Source organism: Macaca fascicularis, chromosome 2, assembly GCF_037993035.2.
Source record: "Macaca fascicularis isolate 582-1 chromosome 2, T2T-MFA8v1.1".
Taxonomy (NCBI): Eukaryota; Metazoa; Chordata; class Mammalia; order Primates; family Cercopithecidae; genus Macaca; species Macaca fascicularis.
In genome coordinates this window covers 192,836,940-192,853,549 of record NC_088376.1, presented here as the reverse complement: position 1 = coordinate 192,853,549, position 16,610 = coordinate 192,836,940, and the positions used below count along the sequence as shown (strand labels likewise).

Genomic DNA, 16,610 nt, shown 5'->3' with positions numbered 1-16,610 from the left:
CAATTTGTGAACATCTGTGTAGCCATATTTAGTGAGGAAAATATATATTGTGCAATGGGCCAGGTACCACTTTATTAATATAACCTACTTTTAAAGAAGTTTACCAAAATCAACGGTGACTAGTTTAACATGACCATTTTTAAGATCTTAACAAAATGTAGTCCCAGCTACTCGGAAGGCTGAGACAGGAGAATGGCGGGAACCCGGGAGGCGGAGCTTGCAGTGAGCCGAGATCACGCCACTCACTCCAGTCTGGGCGACAGAGCGAGACTCCGTCTCAAAAAAAAAAAAAAAAAAAAAAAAAAAAAGATCCTAACAAAAGACCCTGATTGCTACAGCTATAAGGTTCACATTGATTTTATCCATCATTAAAGAAGTCACAATTACTTATTACCCATTTCAGTTTGGCCCTTGCCTGTAGTAAATCAAGCCGTAACTTCACCTGCAGGATACCTGAAAACTGAAAGGAAACAGTGCAACTTTAGAAGAGTCAATTGGGTAGCATATTAGGTCTCAAAAATCTGGCAAAAGTTTCTTCCGAGATAATGTCGCTTTAATGCTGAGTATTTTACCAGTCTCACAGAGCTAATATATTTTTCTTCCAATATATACAGGAACGTATTTAACAAATGAAGCTAAAGGAGCTGAAGATGCACCAGACGCTGATACAGCCATTATCAATGCTGAAGGCAGCCAAGTCAATGCTGAAGAGAAAAAAGAGTATTTCATTTAAGATGCAGGCCAAGATTCTGAGTTTTACTACCAGGCTGACTGCTGGAGAAAACTGGCTATCATCTTTCAGAATTCATTTCTACCATCGTCTGCTACCCTTATTAACTCCCATACTGTACTGCTATCAGTAGCCAGTGCATACCAACAATCAGCTGTTGAAAGCATCATTCTTTAATTACTGTACCATCCATAATGCAGGACATTTCTTACTGCCTAAATTTCACACCATTGCTCTTTTAACATACAGTGCTTGAATATACAGCCTTAACAATGTTAATCATCTCCTTGGATCATGATACTGAGTGGTTTTTATACATTAAAAAATGTGTGCAGAGTTTTTCCCCCCCATTTCTTCCCCTTTAAGTCATAGACCTTATTAGTTTACCATTGGACGGCTTTCACAAGTAACAGGATTAGAGAAGGACCTAATGTACTTATGATTAATTGAAGGTTAGAGGTTTACAATTACTGTTTTCTACATGTCTGTCTTCAAAGACAACATGTTTTGGAAACATATGTCCTAGAAAACATAAAATTAAAAAAAAAACCACTATAGTGTAGTTTTTGGAATGTTGGAGATTATACTGGTAAAGCTGTATCGATTTGCTGTTGAAATATAGTATTTGATACAGGAGCCATGTGTACGAATTGCAATCATGACATGATATCTTCTATAATTATATAGATCTTACTATTAGGATATTGTAGCTTCATTTACCAATAAATTATTCCAAATGATTTACTGCTTTTGGAATCACAAAGATTTCATTCATTTCTCTAATTTGATTCTATAATTTATTTGCTTCATAAAGATTCACCTGCCTAAACAATATTGAAGTATCCATAGGGCACAATTTTGAGACATTTTAGTATCTGTATATAGTGCATATAATAAATCCAATTAAACATTATTTGATACATATTTAACTTTTTTGGCTGTATGTAATTCAGTCATAAGTAAGCATTTTCTAACGTCCATTATATCCCTTTAGATATTACTTAAACCAATATTATAAGTAGATAACATGTATTAGTATTTTTGTCTGTATGTCCTAGCACTGTTCAACAACAAATTTTTCTAGTTCTTGTTAATTTTTTTTGTTATACAATGGAAGCACAATGTTATAAGGAAAGGTAATTTTAAGCTAACAACCAGTGCACAGCCTCAGGTTTTAAATTACAACCACAGTTGAATAATAACCTAAAAATAAATTTTAGTTTGCTAAAACTTTACAAATTTTCATTTTGCAGTTCCAGAGCTGCTTACCTATGTTGGTTTGCCAAAAAGAAGTGTTTAAGATATGTTTTCTGTATAAATGAACTAATTCTTTATATTAAATTCCTGTCTATGCATTTTGTGAGGTACAAACTGATGAAACAATGAGTGATAGAGAATTTCTGCCATGCTTTTAACTCCAAAGTGAAAGTCTCTTTCTCTGGATTATTTTAAAATTTTGGTGTATTTAACCATTAAGAAATGCTGTATTCTTAAATATGACACAGTCAATCTAAAGTCTTATTATTTCTTCTAGTAAAATAAAATATTGTTAGATTAGTTCTCATTAAATTTATTATATGCTAAAGAATAAAACTCCAGTTAGATTTCAAAAAAATCCAATTTACAAGCATTGCACCTTTAAGAAGAAAACAAATATGACAATATGGTAGCTATACTTGTGATGTCTGACGCATGATGGCCTATGGTTTTAAAAATAGTATTGTGGAATATATTTTTGGGGAATAAGAATGGTTGAGTGCAACATCATGTATTAATATCAAATGAAAGACAAGGGTGCTGTATCTTAGAGTATTTATCAGTAAAGTATAAATCTTTTAAGGAAAATGTTAGAATTTTCAAGGTTTTTTTTTGATTGTTGAAGCATTTATCTTGTTGATTTCTTATAAAAGAAAAAGGACGATGTCAGTCAAACAGCACTTTTTCAGAATATACAGAACATAAATAATATGATGTGGTTGAGTGTTAACATAATAAATCATATACAGTATGACATTTTAAGGAAATAAGTCTGCATTGATGTGATTGCATGCTTGTTTTTACAGTTCACTCCATACCATCTGTGGAAAAATGCAATAATATGTTAATATACTATGGTAGTTTGAGAGAATCAGGTAGGTGCTACTAGACACATTGAAACTAGACTAGGTTTATAAACTGTTCATATCTTTCAATGCATAATCTTTAGAAAGACTCCACAAAGCAAAATTCATCCTGTTAGTACAAAATGGAAAGGTTCTTATTACAGAAGTAAGTTGTACAAACTGCATCATCAATTACTATTTAAAGCCTAATTTCAGGATGCACTTACGAAATTGCCACTCTTCATCGATGCTGTATTTACATCCTTCTTCATTTCATCTATATTCTACTTGGCTCCAACAACTAAATTGTTGCCTAAATAACTCAGTCATTATTTATAGCACTGTAAAATTAGAAATTCAAAATTGGTTGCATTTCAAGATTTTTGACTTTTAACCCTTCAGAGTAATATAAAATCTCATTAGAACTCTTATAAATCCAGTTAGCTAAAACAACTAGATTACTATACTAGTTATAAACACTGGTATATTATAATTTGTGGGATCTAATCAAATGTTTGCCTGTTAAATATAGTTTGATTTAAATTAGATATGTTCTGAACTGGAGAAAATAATAGCAATGAAGTTATATTTTCATACCTTTAAAAATTATTTAATTTTCAACCAAACAAAAAATAAATTGTAAAAATTCTGCCCATTTCTATTCCAACAAGTCAGAAAATAATGACATAGTATTTCGAAATGAGAATGATGTCAATTGCATTGTCTGGAACGTGCACATTGTGTGCACGTAGAGTCAATTTCTGTCTCTTCTAAGTGAGCACAGTAGGTAGGGAACTCAATGGAAGCAATGTGCACACACACACACCCTTAGTAGAATATGGAGCATTATTCTTTACCAAAAGTAGCTATTCTCTGCCAGTGTACTGTTTACAGTGTAAATTGGTTGTCCTCCATCAAAATCAAGTCTAAGCAGCATTTTTCTTTCTTTCTTTTTTTTTCTTCAATTTTTGCGTGTTCTAGATAGGATTATTATCAAAATTAGGAGGAAAAAGAAATGTTTGTGACAGAGCGCATGAGCAGAGTATTGATGGTGTGCATGTTCGTGTGTGTGTATATGTGTGTGTATAAGAGAGAAAGAAAAATAGAAAAGAGAGAGAAATTTCAACTTGTTTTCTTTTACCAGAGAATCCAAGAAGCAGTTTAAGGAACCTGATATTGGAGTTTAATCTAGAAACTGGATGATCTCATATTGATTCAAGATACTTAATCTTTCATTGAAACCCCACAATTAAAATAACAAATAGAGAAAGAAAACTAACTTTCCCAAATATGGCAAAGAAACTAACACCTCATTTATTTTTATTTCTTTGTAAAAATATAAATATCTCAATCAAAAGTACAAGCTCATTTGTAATTATGTACTCATGATTGTAACAGCATTGAGATTCCATATAGGCACATGTATAGCAGCTGTTTGACAGTGATGGTTCTTCCATGTAACATAGCAGTTATCGTGTAATTTAGTGCCACTTATTGCAAAGTGTTACCAAGGGGAACATTTCAAATGCTTTTTGTTTTTCTTTGGACATCAAGATAATTTAGTGGACAACAAATATGAAATTTTACATTATGCTTTTTAATTGTGGAGAAAACGCAAAACCTCATGTTTTACCGCAACTTTCCCATGATATTGCCAATTACTTAGAGTCGCTCAAATTGCCCAATATTATTTCCCTTTGCAAATGCTAATTTCTGATAAAACAATACAAAACAAAAAATAACCAGTAATCACAGCCGAATAAATGAAACACCTAATGAGAATTACTGTTGAGTAATGCTTTTTATTAAGTGGCACAAAGTACACACTAAAAACTATGCAAAATATAGGTAACTACAGTGTACGTACATGTAAGTATCTTGTACTTGCTGTGTATGGATGTTGGAAACCCATGTAATTATAATATGCATTTTGAATATTGGGAAAGAGGAAATCTTAGTGTAGATAATAGAATTTGTTTTGAAATATACACTGGCAATATTGAAATATACTCAGTGCAATATCTGCAGTTCTATTGCTGGATACTTAATGCAAAGGGATTTTAAAGAATTCTTCAACGAGATCCAAGAGGTTGCTAATCTTCACCTCTCACACACTAAAGCATTCATTAAAATACAACTAATTCAAGGACAAGTTAAGTTTTTCTTATTAATGTGACACAGTAACATTTTTATTTGGATTAGTTTTTAGTGTTATTGCAGAGAAAGAAATAACCTGAGTTTTAAATTTCGATTCATATCTCATTGAATTGGGAATTCTTCAGTTTTGTTTGAAATATGTGCATGTTTTCATAGATTGTAGTACTTTTATTATAAGTACAAATGTAGTTAATGAAAGAACATAAGGTACTTTTAATAGTTAGTCACTGTATCTTAATGGGAATTTTTAAATATCTTTTTTTTTCTATTCATTTTTTCCCTTTCTCTATTCTACCCCTGAACAAGCCCTTTGCACTCATACCCTTCCAAAGGCAATGGATTGAAAGTAGCAAGATAATAAAGAGAGTTAAAGGGGACAACATATAAGAATGGGTTCTAAAATCATCAGCATTTTTATGTATTGAGATTATTAATACTGAATGCAATAGTTATTGGACATAGCTGGTAAGTTCTCTGCCATGCATACTTACAATAATCCTTCTACCTCTCACTTTTAACATGGGCTATGATACTTCAATATAAATAGAGGAAATAATTATTTACCAGATATCCCAGGAAGCATTCTTACGGAACTATTATAACAGTGCACTCCCCACCCCCTGGGAAATCTCAAAAGCCAAGTTCTTCAGTGTATTCTGTGGTGTATGAATCTGCATTTGTTTTTCCTTTTCTATCATTAGCTTTTCCTAAAGGCAAAATATTATAACTTTATAAGAATAGTCCTTCTCATGCCTATTAAATATTTCAATGTTAATATAATTGTATTGATTTTTAAAAATAATTAAAATGGCAACACTTTGCGATCCAATCTGATATTTAATTTTTAAAATGTAACAATTTCTTATAAATTCATGGTGTGTTTTAAGTAAAAATCATGTATATGAATTATTTTACCAAGTAGTATTATCTGTATGAGACCAATTTAAGTATTTTAAAAATTTCTCCTTATTAATAAATAATCCTCATATAATGCACAGTATTGCCACAAATGCCCACTTCATTTTGTCTGCATAGACATATTAAGAATTTTGCAATGATGTAATTTAATTATCCTAACAGAAATGACAGACTCTTCTGTAGGAAAAAATAAAAACATGAATATCTCAAATTACAATGGTGAATCTCTAAAATATGCTTAAAGTAAGATGTTTCTATGTTATGTGGTTATGTTATCAATAATATTTGGTTGATCTTCACATATTTTGTATGCATATATATATCAAGAAGTGATATATATATATCTTGATATATATATCTTGATACATATATATACACAAACACACATATATATATATATATCAAGAAATGTATGATTATTTTGGAGAGAATGGGCCCAAATGTGAAAGAGATGTAAAAAACAAAAAACAAAAAAAAACAAAAAAAAAAAAACACTATTTTCCCCTACGAAACATACTGTATATTTCGAAAGAAGAAAAGTTAAAAGATATTTGAAGATTGCAGGGGCAAAACAAAAACCTACCAGGGCTCAGCACTTAAGCACTTTTCCACATCCAGGGTCAAAGCAGCAGTGACTACATGGACTTTTAAGTGCGGTATGAAATGCAACATTACACTTACAAACAGTACTGTCAAACCTCAAATGCTTTATTTCTTCAGATGCTTTTTCGTGTACATGATACTAGTAGACACTTTTCTCTTTATATTTACTGATAGTGAAAATCATACGCAATAAAATATTGATGTTTGAAGGCAGTGGTCACCAATTGGTTAAAAAAAACTATGAAATGTAAACTGAATTGTTATATCTCTATCCTTTTTGCTTTTCTCTGTGTTTTTAATGTATTGAATAAATCTCATAAATAGAAAGAACAAAAATCTAGAAATTTTTCAAAGCTAGTACTCTTTCTCCTTATAAATGTATACAATTTTAATCTTTTTTCAAATTTATTTAACTGTACCTACTGTACTTATTGTAGATTCTATGATGCAGTCAAGTCATAACCCAAGGATTTATGAATTTGAGATTACTGACCTGTTTTCTTCATATTGCATTCACATCAATATTCGTGAATTTGTTGTTTAGCTTTTCATTCAACCAAAAAATACTCCCTCAAGAAAGCTCCATTTTTATCATAAACATTTCAACACAAACAACATTAGAACAAGTCTGCCATGCTAAAAATAATTTAAAGACTTATCTCTGAAAATGGTATCCAGAAACGCAGGTGTTCCCAGTAATGCAGCTTCAAAAATAAAATGTGCTATTTATGACATGAAATTCATAACTTTTGGAAGGGTATATTTATGACAGCATAAAAAATAAATTCTGTGCTATAAAGAAGATCCAACAAAATTAACCATATAAGCACAGAAAATGGAGAAACATAGTTACTGAATCTACTCTTGTCATTAACATTTTCAAAAAACAAAATGCATATTGTAATATTAGGTACATGACACTTGCATGTTGATATGCCTATATACTTACAAAGTATTCAATGTGTACTTAGCGGCGTTTAAAATATGTCATGTACAACTCTTATAAACATTTTTACAGGGTTCCCATTTGCACTTCATTTTTCAGTATAGTCTTGTCAGAAAAAAAATTGTCCGATAAATATGGAAAAATAAAATTTGAATTTTAGTTATCTGTTGGACATTACTGAATTGTCTATTCATTTAGTACATTTCTTAACCTTGAAAACAGACATTGAAAGATGGAACTTTCTTTTTTCCAGGGACAGGTCATTAAAATGATGGTACAAAACATTCTTTACTCCAAAAACATTATTTTGAATACCTTTTATTCAACTGCATACATTATCCATCCATTTTAGTTTTCCTCGATGACGCCCATTTTACTTGTAAATTTCTAAATGGAGGTTTTAAAAATTAAGCATCAGTAAAATAAATGTTATCTAATTTGTACAACATTTAATCAATATTCCTTGGAATATATGAACCTTGTAATACGATGACTAAGGGTTAAAAAAAAATGTTGCTGACTTAGGGAAATTTGCTTGAGATTGCCAAAATTTTGAAACTCTGTAAAGGTAATTTTACATTCACTTACGTGTGTTTACTAATGTTGAGTAGGAACAGAAGCAAAAATACCTAAACCTATTTTTTTTAACCTTCACACTCTAACCAGTATTATATATTTCAGCTACCTAAGATAATGCAATTAATCATATATCCAACCTAAGCTTCTGCCAATAAGGATTTCAGATAAGCTTTTAAATTTATGGAGGATTTTCTTTGTGTCTTTGGAAGTTCACTTACCATAAAGTATTTTATAGTCTACTTTAAATAACAGATTTTGTTATACAGGGTAAGCCAAAGGCTGTACAAGACTTAGTGTCATTGGGTCTCATATTTGTGTTAGACCATGAAATATTCCATTAAAATTTATCTGTAAATACAAGGCAAGATTTTGTATCTGGTTTGTTTTATTAAATAACATTTTATTTTGTTTTTAATTCACATTTTTTCATTTAATATTAAAAAATGCCCTGCATTACAAGTTAGGAAATTCGACACTGTATCGAAGATCAGATTCAGCACAGCTGAAAGAAAATAGTGACATTTGAAGTAAAACATGCATCCACGTGTCCTTTTTTTTTTTTTTAAATTACCCCAAATGCCCACTGTTAGCAGTTTTTCAACTATGTACAAATATGGAACCCATGCTTCGTAGGTAAATCAACTCTGTTTTCATAATGGCAATACTTACTTTGGTCAAATAATGTATAGAATTGAAGGCACACTAGAAATTCTGGTTCATACAATTCAATAAAGGATATTAAGTCTAAGTGTTATTAATAATTGGGTTTTGATGCCTATGAAGGCCCTTCATGATAAGATAATTCCAGGATAATGCTAATATGTAACAGTTTACACATTTAAACTAAGAGGTTCAAGGAACTGTACAGTTTTTTAAAAATTTCAAACCATACTTTATCTGTTTTGTAAAATTTAAGAATTTTTATCCTCTAGTATTTTGAAACCTAGAAAACATAGAAATGCACAGAGAAAAGATTAAAGGAGAAAAGCAGTTTCTCAGTTTCATTTCAAATACCAGTTAGACTGCTCTGTGTTACATGTAATTTAATCAACACATAACTATAGGCTTAGGTGAGGGTTAGGCTTAAGTTTAGGAAAAATAATACAAAAACTATTGAACACCTATGTTGTCATCAGTCCACCTCATGAACTTTAGCAAGAACCTGAACGCAGTATTTTGTGCCGATACCTTCATAACTTAGTTCTGTAATATAATTAAATTATTCTTCCAAGAATTGTTGTTTTCTTCAAATTTAAGTATTCCTATGCTGAACGGAGGAATGGGGAAATTCAGTGCTTTTAAAAAAAATTATAATTATACATCTTATGATTTAAGCAAACAAAAAAATTACAAATGAATGAGCTATCTTTCAACTACTGTTTATTATCTGAAGTTTGATATTTTGCTACGTTGATTAGAAAAGGTCTGACTAATAAACAAATAGTTTACTGCGCTAGAATATATAGAAAAATCACCTTTTTTTTTCTGAGACCGAGTTTCATTTTGTTGCCCCTCAGCCACCTGGGTTCAAGCGATTCTCATGCCCCAGCCTCCTCAGTAACTGGCATTACAGGCATGCGTGCCCATGCCCCAGTACCTTTTTGTACTTTTAATAGAGACGGGATTTCACTATATTGGCAGGCTAGTCTCGAACTCTAAGCCTCAAGTGATCCACCTCAGCCTCCCAAAACGCTGGGATTACAGCTATGAGTCACTGCACCCGGCAAAATCACCTTCTGAAGACTGGCCCAAACAATGACTAGAATGGGTACCTTACTGAGAGTCCTAAAAACACATGCCTTGCACATTCTACCAAAACATTCATTCATTTTGTCTTTACTGATCAAAATCCTTATACAGATAGAGGACACATATGATACGAACATATGGGACATTTTAGAAATACATTGTAGTATAGATGGGAGTTAGTATACAATAATAATGTAATCTAGGCACTTTTAAACTAATGAAGTATTTCTGGAAAATATCATATCCTTGGAATACTGCAACTATTTACTTTAAAATTTAAAAGCATTCTACTAAGTTATGTTTCAGAAATTTGTCTTTTTAATTCCGAATTAAAAGAATATCAAGAAGTGAAAATTTGTTCAATATATTGGGGGATCAAAAAAGAATTGGAAAATTCCTAAGGTAAGTTTTGTGTATTGGGCAATTTTGCCAAAGAATGGAACACATTCCAATATCCTGCCAGAGATCAGAGAAGCTTTAGGGACTGTATTCTCAGATAGTCAACAGTCCACAAACTCGGATGGCTCCGTGACAGGAGGATTTAGGATCTAATGACTCCAATTGTTTTTTTACCATATACTCTAACATTACATACTTATTTGCTTAAAAAAGTAACTTTTCAAAACTAGATTTGTTCCCATGAAAATATAAACCCATCAACCTTGTACTTCTTGATATGAATTATTCACTCACCTACTTCAGGCTATCTTCTGCTCCTAAGCACTGAATAACATACGTATTGCCTCATACAACCCTGAAGTTCCTTCTATGGCCTGTAGGAAACCTACAAGTTATTGGCATTTAAAATCACATTTTGATTACTGTTTTTTTCTGCTAATCTGGTAGAATCATAAAATAATTTGACATAAACACAGTACTTTGCTTGGAATTTGGGTCATGTTTTAAGTCTAACCATGAACCCTACGCTAAGAAGTTCCCACCATGGCCTTGTACCAAAAATCACGTTTCCCATTTCTAGAAACACTCCTCATTCGTGTTTGTCCTTCTTTCACCTACGTGTGGTCTTGGCGTTAAGGTGTTGGAGTATTCCCACTATGTGATTCTCTACTTCTCCCAAATAACTTTTGCCTTCCCGGAGACAGAAACAAAATGCCGTGTTTCCAATAAAAGACAATTTTGAATACATCTTTGAAACTCTCATCACATTTTACAAAAAAGAAAATTCAGGCCAAAGGTCACATGGCTATTTAGAGGAAGACACATATTTAGGATATAAATCTAACCACTAAACTAAATTGCCCTTATATTACGTAATTTTTTGTCACTGGGAATATATAGTTGGATTTTTCCCTTTAATATTATTTGTAGAGCATTATTAGCATCTGTCAATGGCATAATTAATCTTTATTACAGGGATCTTAGAGTCACCATTGTCACAATTTGTAAGATTCTGAGCTTCTCTTAGTGTTCTCAGAAGTCAATTATTGAAATAAAATTGAGATATAAATTCCATTTAGTGAGTTAGGTGACAGTAGATAGGAACTGAATTAGAAATTCATTTTTTAAAAAAATGAGGGTGTATAGAGGAGAAACAGACAGTTTTGAAACAAGGTAATTTATTGAGTAGAACTGAAAAACTTTCTAGTAAAGCAGTCTTTGGATGCTCCAGGGAAGTGTAAGCATGTTAGGGAGGGCATGGTAAAAATAAGCGCACTTTCCCAATTTATTGTACAAATTGATCTGGAGCTTTGGAGGTGAAGCCACTGAAATGCCACTAGGAATAATCTTGTAGCATGCTACCATTGGTGGTCAAATCCATTACTAGCAAACTGAAGGAATAATCACACTTGGACAAATCTATAAACTTGAATCGGTCACACTTTTTCAAATGTGTAAAGAGGAAGTCATTTAAATCCAAATGTATACAGCTCATGGCTGGCTTATACTGATGATCTTAGGCAGTCCTGTTTCTTACATAGAATGACTTGTTGGTTGAGGCTGTAATCTTACACTTACCATGATGCCTGACTTAACATGTAAATAACCAGTGGAGCGACACAGGACCCTGAACTCCCAGTGGGACCTCATACCTGGGGCTTGATGCTCTCCAGTGGCCATCTTGAAGTGCTTAAAAATTGTATCTTTGAGTTGGTTTTGTAAGCGAGATCTGATGGGACAACAGAGCATGTGCTGGAAGCGTCTGCTCACGTGTGGTTCTGCCTCTCACCAATTTCCCACCCAGAATAAGTTCTTAGTGACCCTCTTCTCCATTCATACCCAAAGACCACTGTAGCCCAAAGCACTCAGCAGAGGTATAGGGAAATTTAGATCAGGATGTGCTTGCCCCAAGTGTGGATTTGCAGGGCATGCCTGTGATGGTCTGTACAAACTGAGTATCCCTGTGCCCAGGACAGTTCAACATTAAATAGCATACATTTACCATGCAAGAAAGAAAATAAATACCATGTGAGAAAAGGTTTTTTTTCTGATCTTTGAACAGAGAGTGTCACATTTTCATTTGGCACTGGGTCTACCTAGAAATTATGTAGCTGGCCCTGCTTGCCATTGGAACAATGTAGTAACAACCTATTGTTTTCAAAATCTTTAGACTAACAATTGAATATCTTAGACACCTTAATTTAATTGGTGTAGAGTAGCATATGGAATGCTAGTTTATTCCCTTTTTAAAGTTAAACATGTTGTAAATCTTTCCTTTTATTATTTCTGAAGAGACACACAGGTTATATTATGGTTCAAGATCCTAAGTCCAAAGTTACTAAGGAAATTAAGATGCTCATTTTCTCTATGTTCTAACCTCTGTGAACAATAAAACAACTACAGAAATGAAAGATGGTAACATTCCTTTGAAAACAATCCAAATGACACACATTTAAGAAAATGGCCAACTACTGTTTTATGTACCTCAGAAAAGGGACTCTGATAATCATTTCAGTTAATTCCTTAAGGACATCAGTTTAATGTATTATAGTGTGGAGGTGGGGGTGCTGAGGTGAAGTCAACAATATAGCATAAAATGAATAGAGTAATAAATTTACAAATAAACAGTAAAAAGTGATTTATTTTCTCTTGATGATTAAATTGAGAAGCAAGTGGAAATTTATTTTGACTCCAAATCATAGTCTTTGTGTTCCTATGAGATTCTCAACAATGAATAATTGAAACTATTATCACTGATTTTGTTGAAATGCAAATAGAATTTCACTAATTCCCACAGTTAAAACACTTCAATACTTCTCACTACTGATTGAATTATACATACACATGAATATGTAAAATTTAATCCTGCCTTTCAATCCAATTTAGACATATCATTTCCTTTACTTTCACCCTAGTGTCTAGTTTTCTTAAAAATCTTGCATTCTGCGAATCCTTCGTGTTTCTTCACTTTTTTCTTTATTCATTCAAGAATTTATAATTGCTAGATATCAAGTCAGTCCTGTGATCTGGAGGTACAGTATTGAGTAAATAGGACACTACCCTTCTTTTACAGAATATATACTCTAGGGAAGGAAACAGATGTTAGCCAAATATTCTCAAAAGTTAATACATAATTACCAGTTCTAATTAATGTAATGGACATATATAAAATAGTGTAAAGGATGAAAATAAAAAGCCTCCCTTGTGTGTGTGACATGGTCTGAGGAGGAAGTGCTTGAACTGGTATTAGAATAAATCAGTAGGTGTTAACCAGGTAAACACAATCAACACAAAGGAAGCAACAAATGTTAGGGCTGAGGCTTGTTCTGAAAAACAGAAAGGATGCCAGAGCAGAACTACTTGGTCTTTTATCTTACATATCTATCTCATGTCACCATTTCTTACATAATCAGCATTAAATGTTTATTCACTGAAAACTATAAGCAATGCCCTGTATTGTGGAATATGAGTAAACTATGTAAAAGAAACTATGGACAGGGTCCACTCATAAAAACAGAAATCACCCGGAATTTTTTAAGTGTTAGTTATCCAGGTGAGAAAGCAAACGTGGATGGTTTACCAGAGATTAGCACCATTAGAAAACTGCTATCACTCTCTGGCTGGAAAGAGGAAGAGCCCAGAGGCCCTCAGAGCCTGTTCACTTAGCGCACCTAGTGTCTAGTACTAAGCTCAACTTTTATGTATATGTGTATGTATGTGTGTGTGTATATAAACATATATACATAAACATGTATATATTAGTTTCTTTTACATATGCCTATATATGTATATATAAAAACTCTCGTGGTAACAAAGAGGAGAAAGCAGAAGGGAAAGATCCATTCACTTAACTTGTTTAACACACATTTATGGAGCAGCAGCCTTTTGCTACACTCAGTACTTGACACTGGATATGTCAAGTGAACAAAATCCAGTTTCTGCTTTCAGGAGGCCAATGAAAGAGAAAATGTAAACAAGCAACCCCAGTTTACAATACTAAGGTGTATATTCAGGTTAAGTTTAGTATGAAATGATAATCACACAGCATCTTGAGAAAACAAGGTACTGTGACATCGAGACAGAGAACAAGAGAGTGAGTAGGAGTTCTCCAGGTGAAGAGAGGATTAAGAAGCAGGCGAACATTCCAGGTAGATTGTACAGCATATTGAAGGACAGGGATAAAGCATAAAGAAGATAATGGAGATTTGGGTTTACTGTTTTCACTAAGAGTGCACTGATTACAAGAAGGATGAAGAGATGAATTCGGAACAGTAAGCAGTGGCTGGATAATGCATTCTTCTCTGAGTCCTATTAAGGATTTTATACTTTGCCCTTAGAAAAATGTTGTGTCACTGAAGTATTTCAAGGGTTTGGAGCAGCAAGGACAATTAGTATCACTGTTTTTCCTTTAATGACAGGGTCCTCCACATCTGCTGAGGAATTTCAAGATTTCAGAAGTAAAAGTATTTGAGTTCTCTACAATTTTGTTGCTTTTACCCTAAGCCAAAGCTAGCTCCACCCAAAACACAGATGGAGAAATGTCCCCTCATCAAATTCTGTTTGCTTACTACTCATCAAGATAATTTTGTCTTCAGAATACTAGTTTTCTTCAACCACTTATATTTGCTTAAGTCAATTTTATCCCCTTTTTGTCAAAAAACAAAATCCTTTACAGAGGTTGTCTTTGCTTAAGTCTGAGAGCAAACTTATTAATCCTCAGTATTACTCTGTTCTTTGTTGAAATTGTTAAAAATTCCATAAAGTGCTAATGTATTTACATTTAATAGAGTATGGTAGAGTATAGGGATGTAGCATAAACTGAGATTTCCATTTAAAAGCAGGGATTCTGAATTCCTAAAAATTTAGAAGATGTTCAATAAATATTTGTTGAATGGATGAACTGTCCTTTCAAACTATTTTCTGTATTTCTTAAGGAAGGTGCATTAATTCACTAATTTAACAAGTGTTTATGTCATGCTACGTATATGTCAGAAATGCTTTTAGCACTGATACAATTGTAAATAAAAAGGAAAATAAACCGTGATTTCATAATATTCTTTTATTGGAGGTGAAATGCATAAAAGATAAAGTAAAAATACATATGTTATCAGATTACAATAAAATCACAGAAAAAATAAAACCGAAAAGTTTGTAGAAGTGTAGGGATTCAATTTGTAATAGGTGGTTCTTAAGGGCTTTACTGAGAAAATAATATTTTGGCAAAGACACAAAGGAGAAGAAAGAGTGAAGTGTGCGGTGTTCTGCGGAGAGATTATTTCAAGCTGAGGGAACAGCAATGCAAAAACCTCAAAAGTAGGAGTATCCCAGTATGCATGAAGAAAATTGATGAGTTACTTGGGAGAAGAATGAAGAGGAAATGGAAATAAGAACAGAGGAGTAATGGAATGAGAGAGGGATTAATTTTCAGAATCTTTCAGGATATTTTCAATACTTGACCTTTTTATAAGTAAAATTAAAATCATAGAATATTTTGAGCAGGTGAAAGGTATACTCTAACATGTTTTAACAGAATCACCCTAGATTCAGTAGTAAGAATAGACTGTGAACAGGGAAAAACAGAAGCAAGGACACTGATGAAAAGATTATTACCATCACTCTGCTCAAACATGATATTGATTTACCAAAGTAATCAAAGACGAGATAGTGTATTAGTCGATTTTGAGTTTCTATAAAGGAGTACCTGAGGCTGGGTAATTTTAATACAAAGAAAAGAATTTTATTTTTGCATTTGTGACCCATTGTCCTGTAGACTATAATAAGCATAGTGATGGCCTCCACTTCTAGTGTGGGCTTCAGGAAGTTTCTGCTCACGGCAGAAGGTGAAGGGGGAGCAGGTGTGGTACATGGTGAGCGAGGAAGCAAGAAAGAGAGAGGGAGGTCCCAGACTTTTTTTAACAATGAGATCTCACATAAATTCATTACAATAGGGAAGGCACCAAGCCATTCATGGGGAATCTACATCCATGACCCAAACACCTCCCGCTAGGCCTCACCTCCAACATTGGGAATCACATTTCAACATGAAACGTGGAAGAGACAAATATCCAAACTATATATCAGATAGCAAGTAGTCAGAGGATATTGGATACATTTTGAAGGAAGAGTTGAGTATTTATTTATAACTCAGGAGAGGGAGGAGGAATTTGGGGGAAAGATAACTTTGATTAGCTAAGAAGGATGGGAGCTAATGCTTTTTTTTTTTTATGTAAGGGCTTCATTATATTAAAATCTTTTGCTGCTTGAAAGAAACTGTAAAAGAAATAACAAGTGCTACAATTTGGGGAAACTACTTGCAAAACTTTGATAAAGTTCTTTCTTCTTACTTCTCAGTAATAAAAAGACAAACCATACTAAAAATTGACAAAAGATGAACATACTCTTCTCTAGAGAAGATATACAAAAAGTA

The 16,610-nt window shown here is 32.8% G+C and overlaps 1 protein-coding gene across 3 annotated transcripts in view; it reads left to right on the top strand.

The window, feature by feature from the left end:
* Window positions 1-8,400, top strand: part of CADM2 (cell adhesion molecule 2) — a 1,082,757-nt gene extending 1,074,357 nt beyond the window's left edge. For all 3 annotated transcript variants that reach the window (XM_074033664.1, XM_005548409.5, XM_074033663.1), the window contains one exon: window positions 615-8,400. In XM_074033664.1, coding sequence (XP_073889765.1) covers window positions 615-733 — 119 coding nt within the window. In that variant the 3' untranslated portion in view covers window positions 734-8,400. The remainder of the gene's footprint in view (window positions 1-614) is intronic.
* Window positions 8,401-16,610: the final 8,210 nt, after the last annotated feature.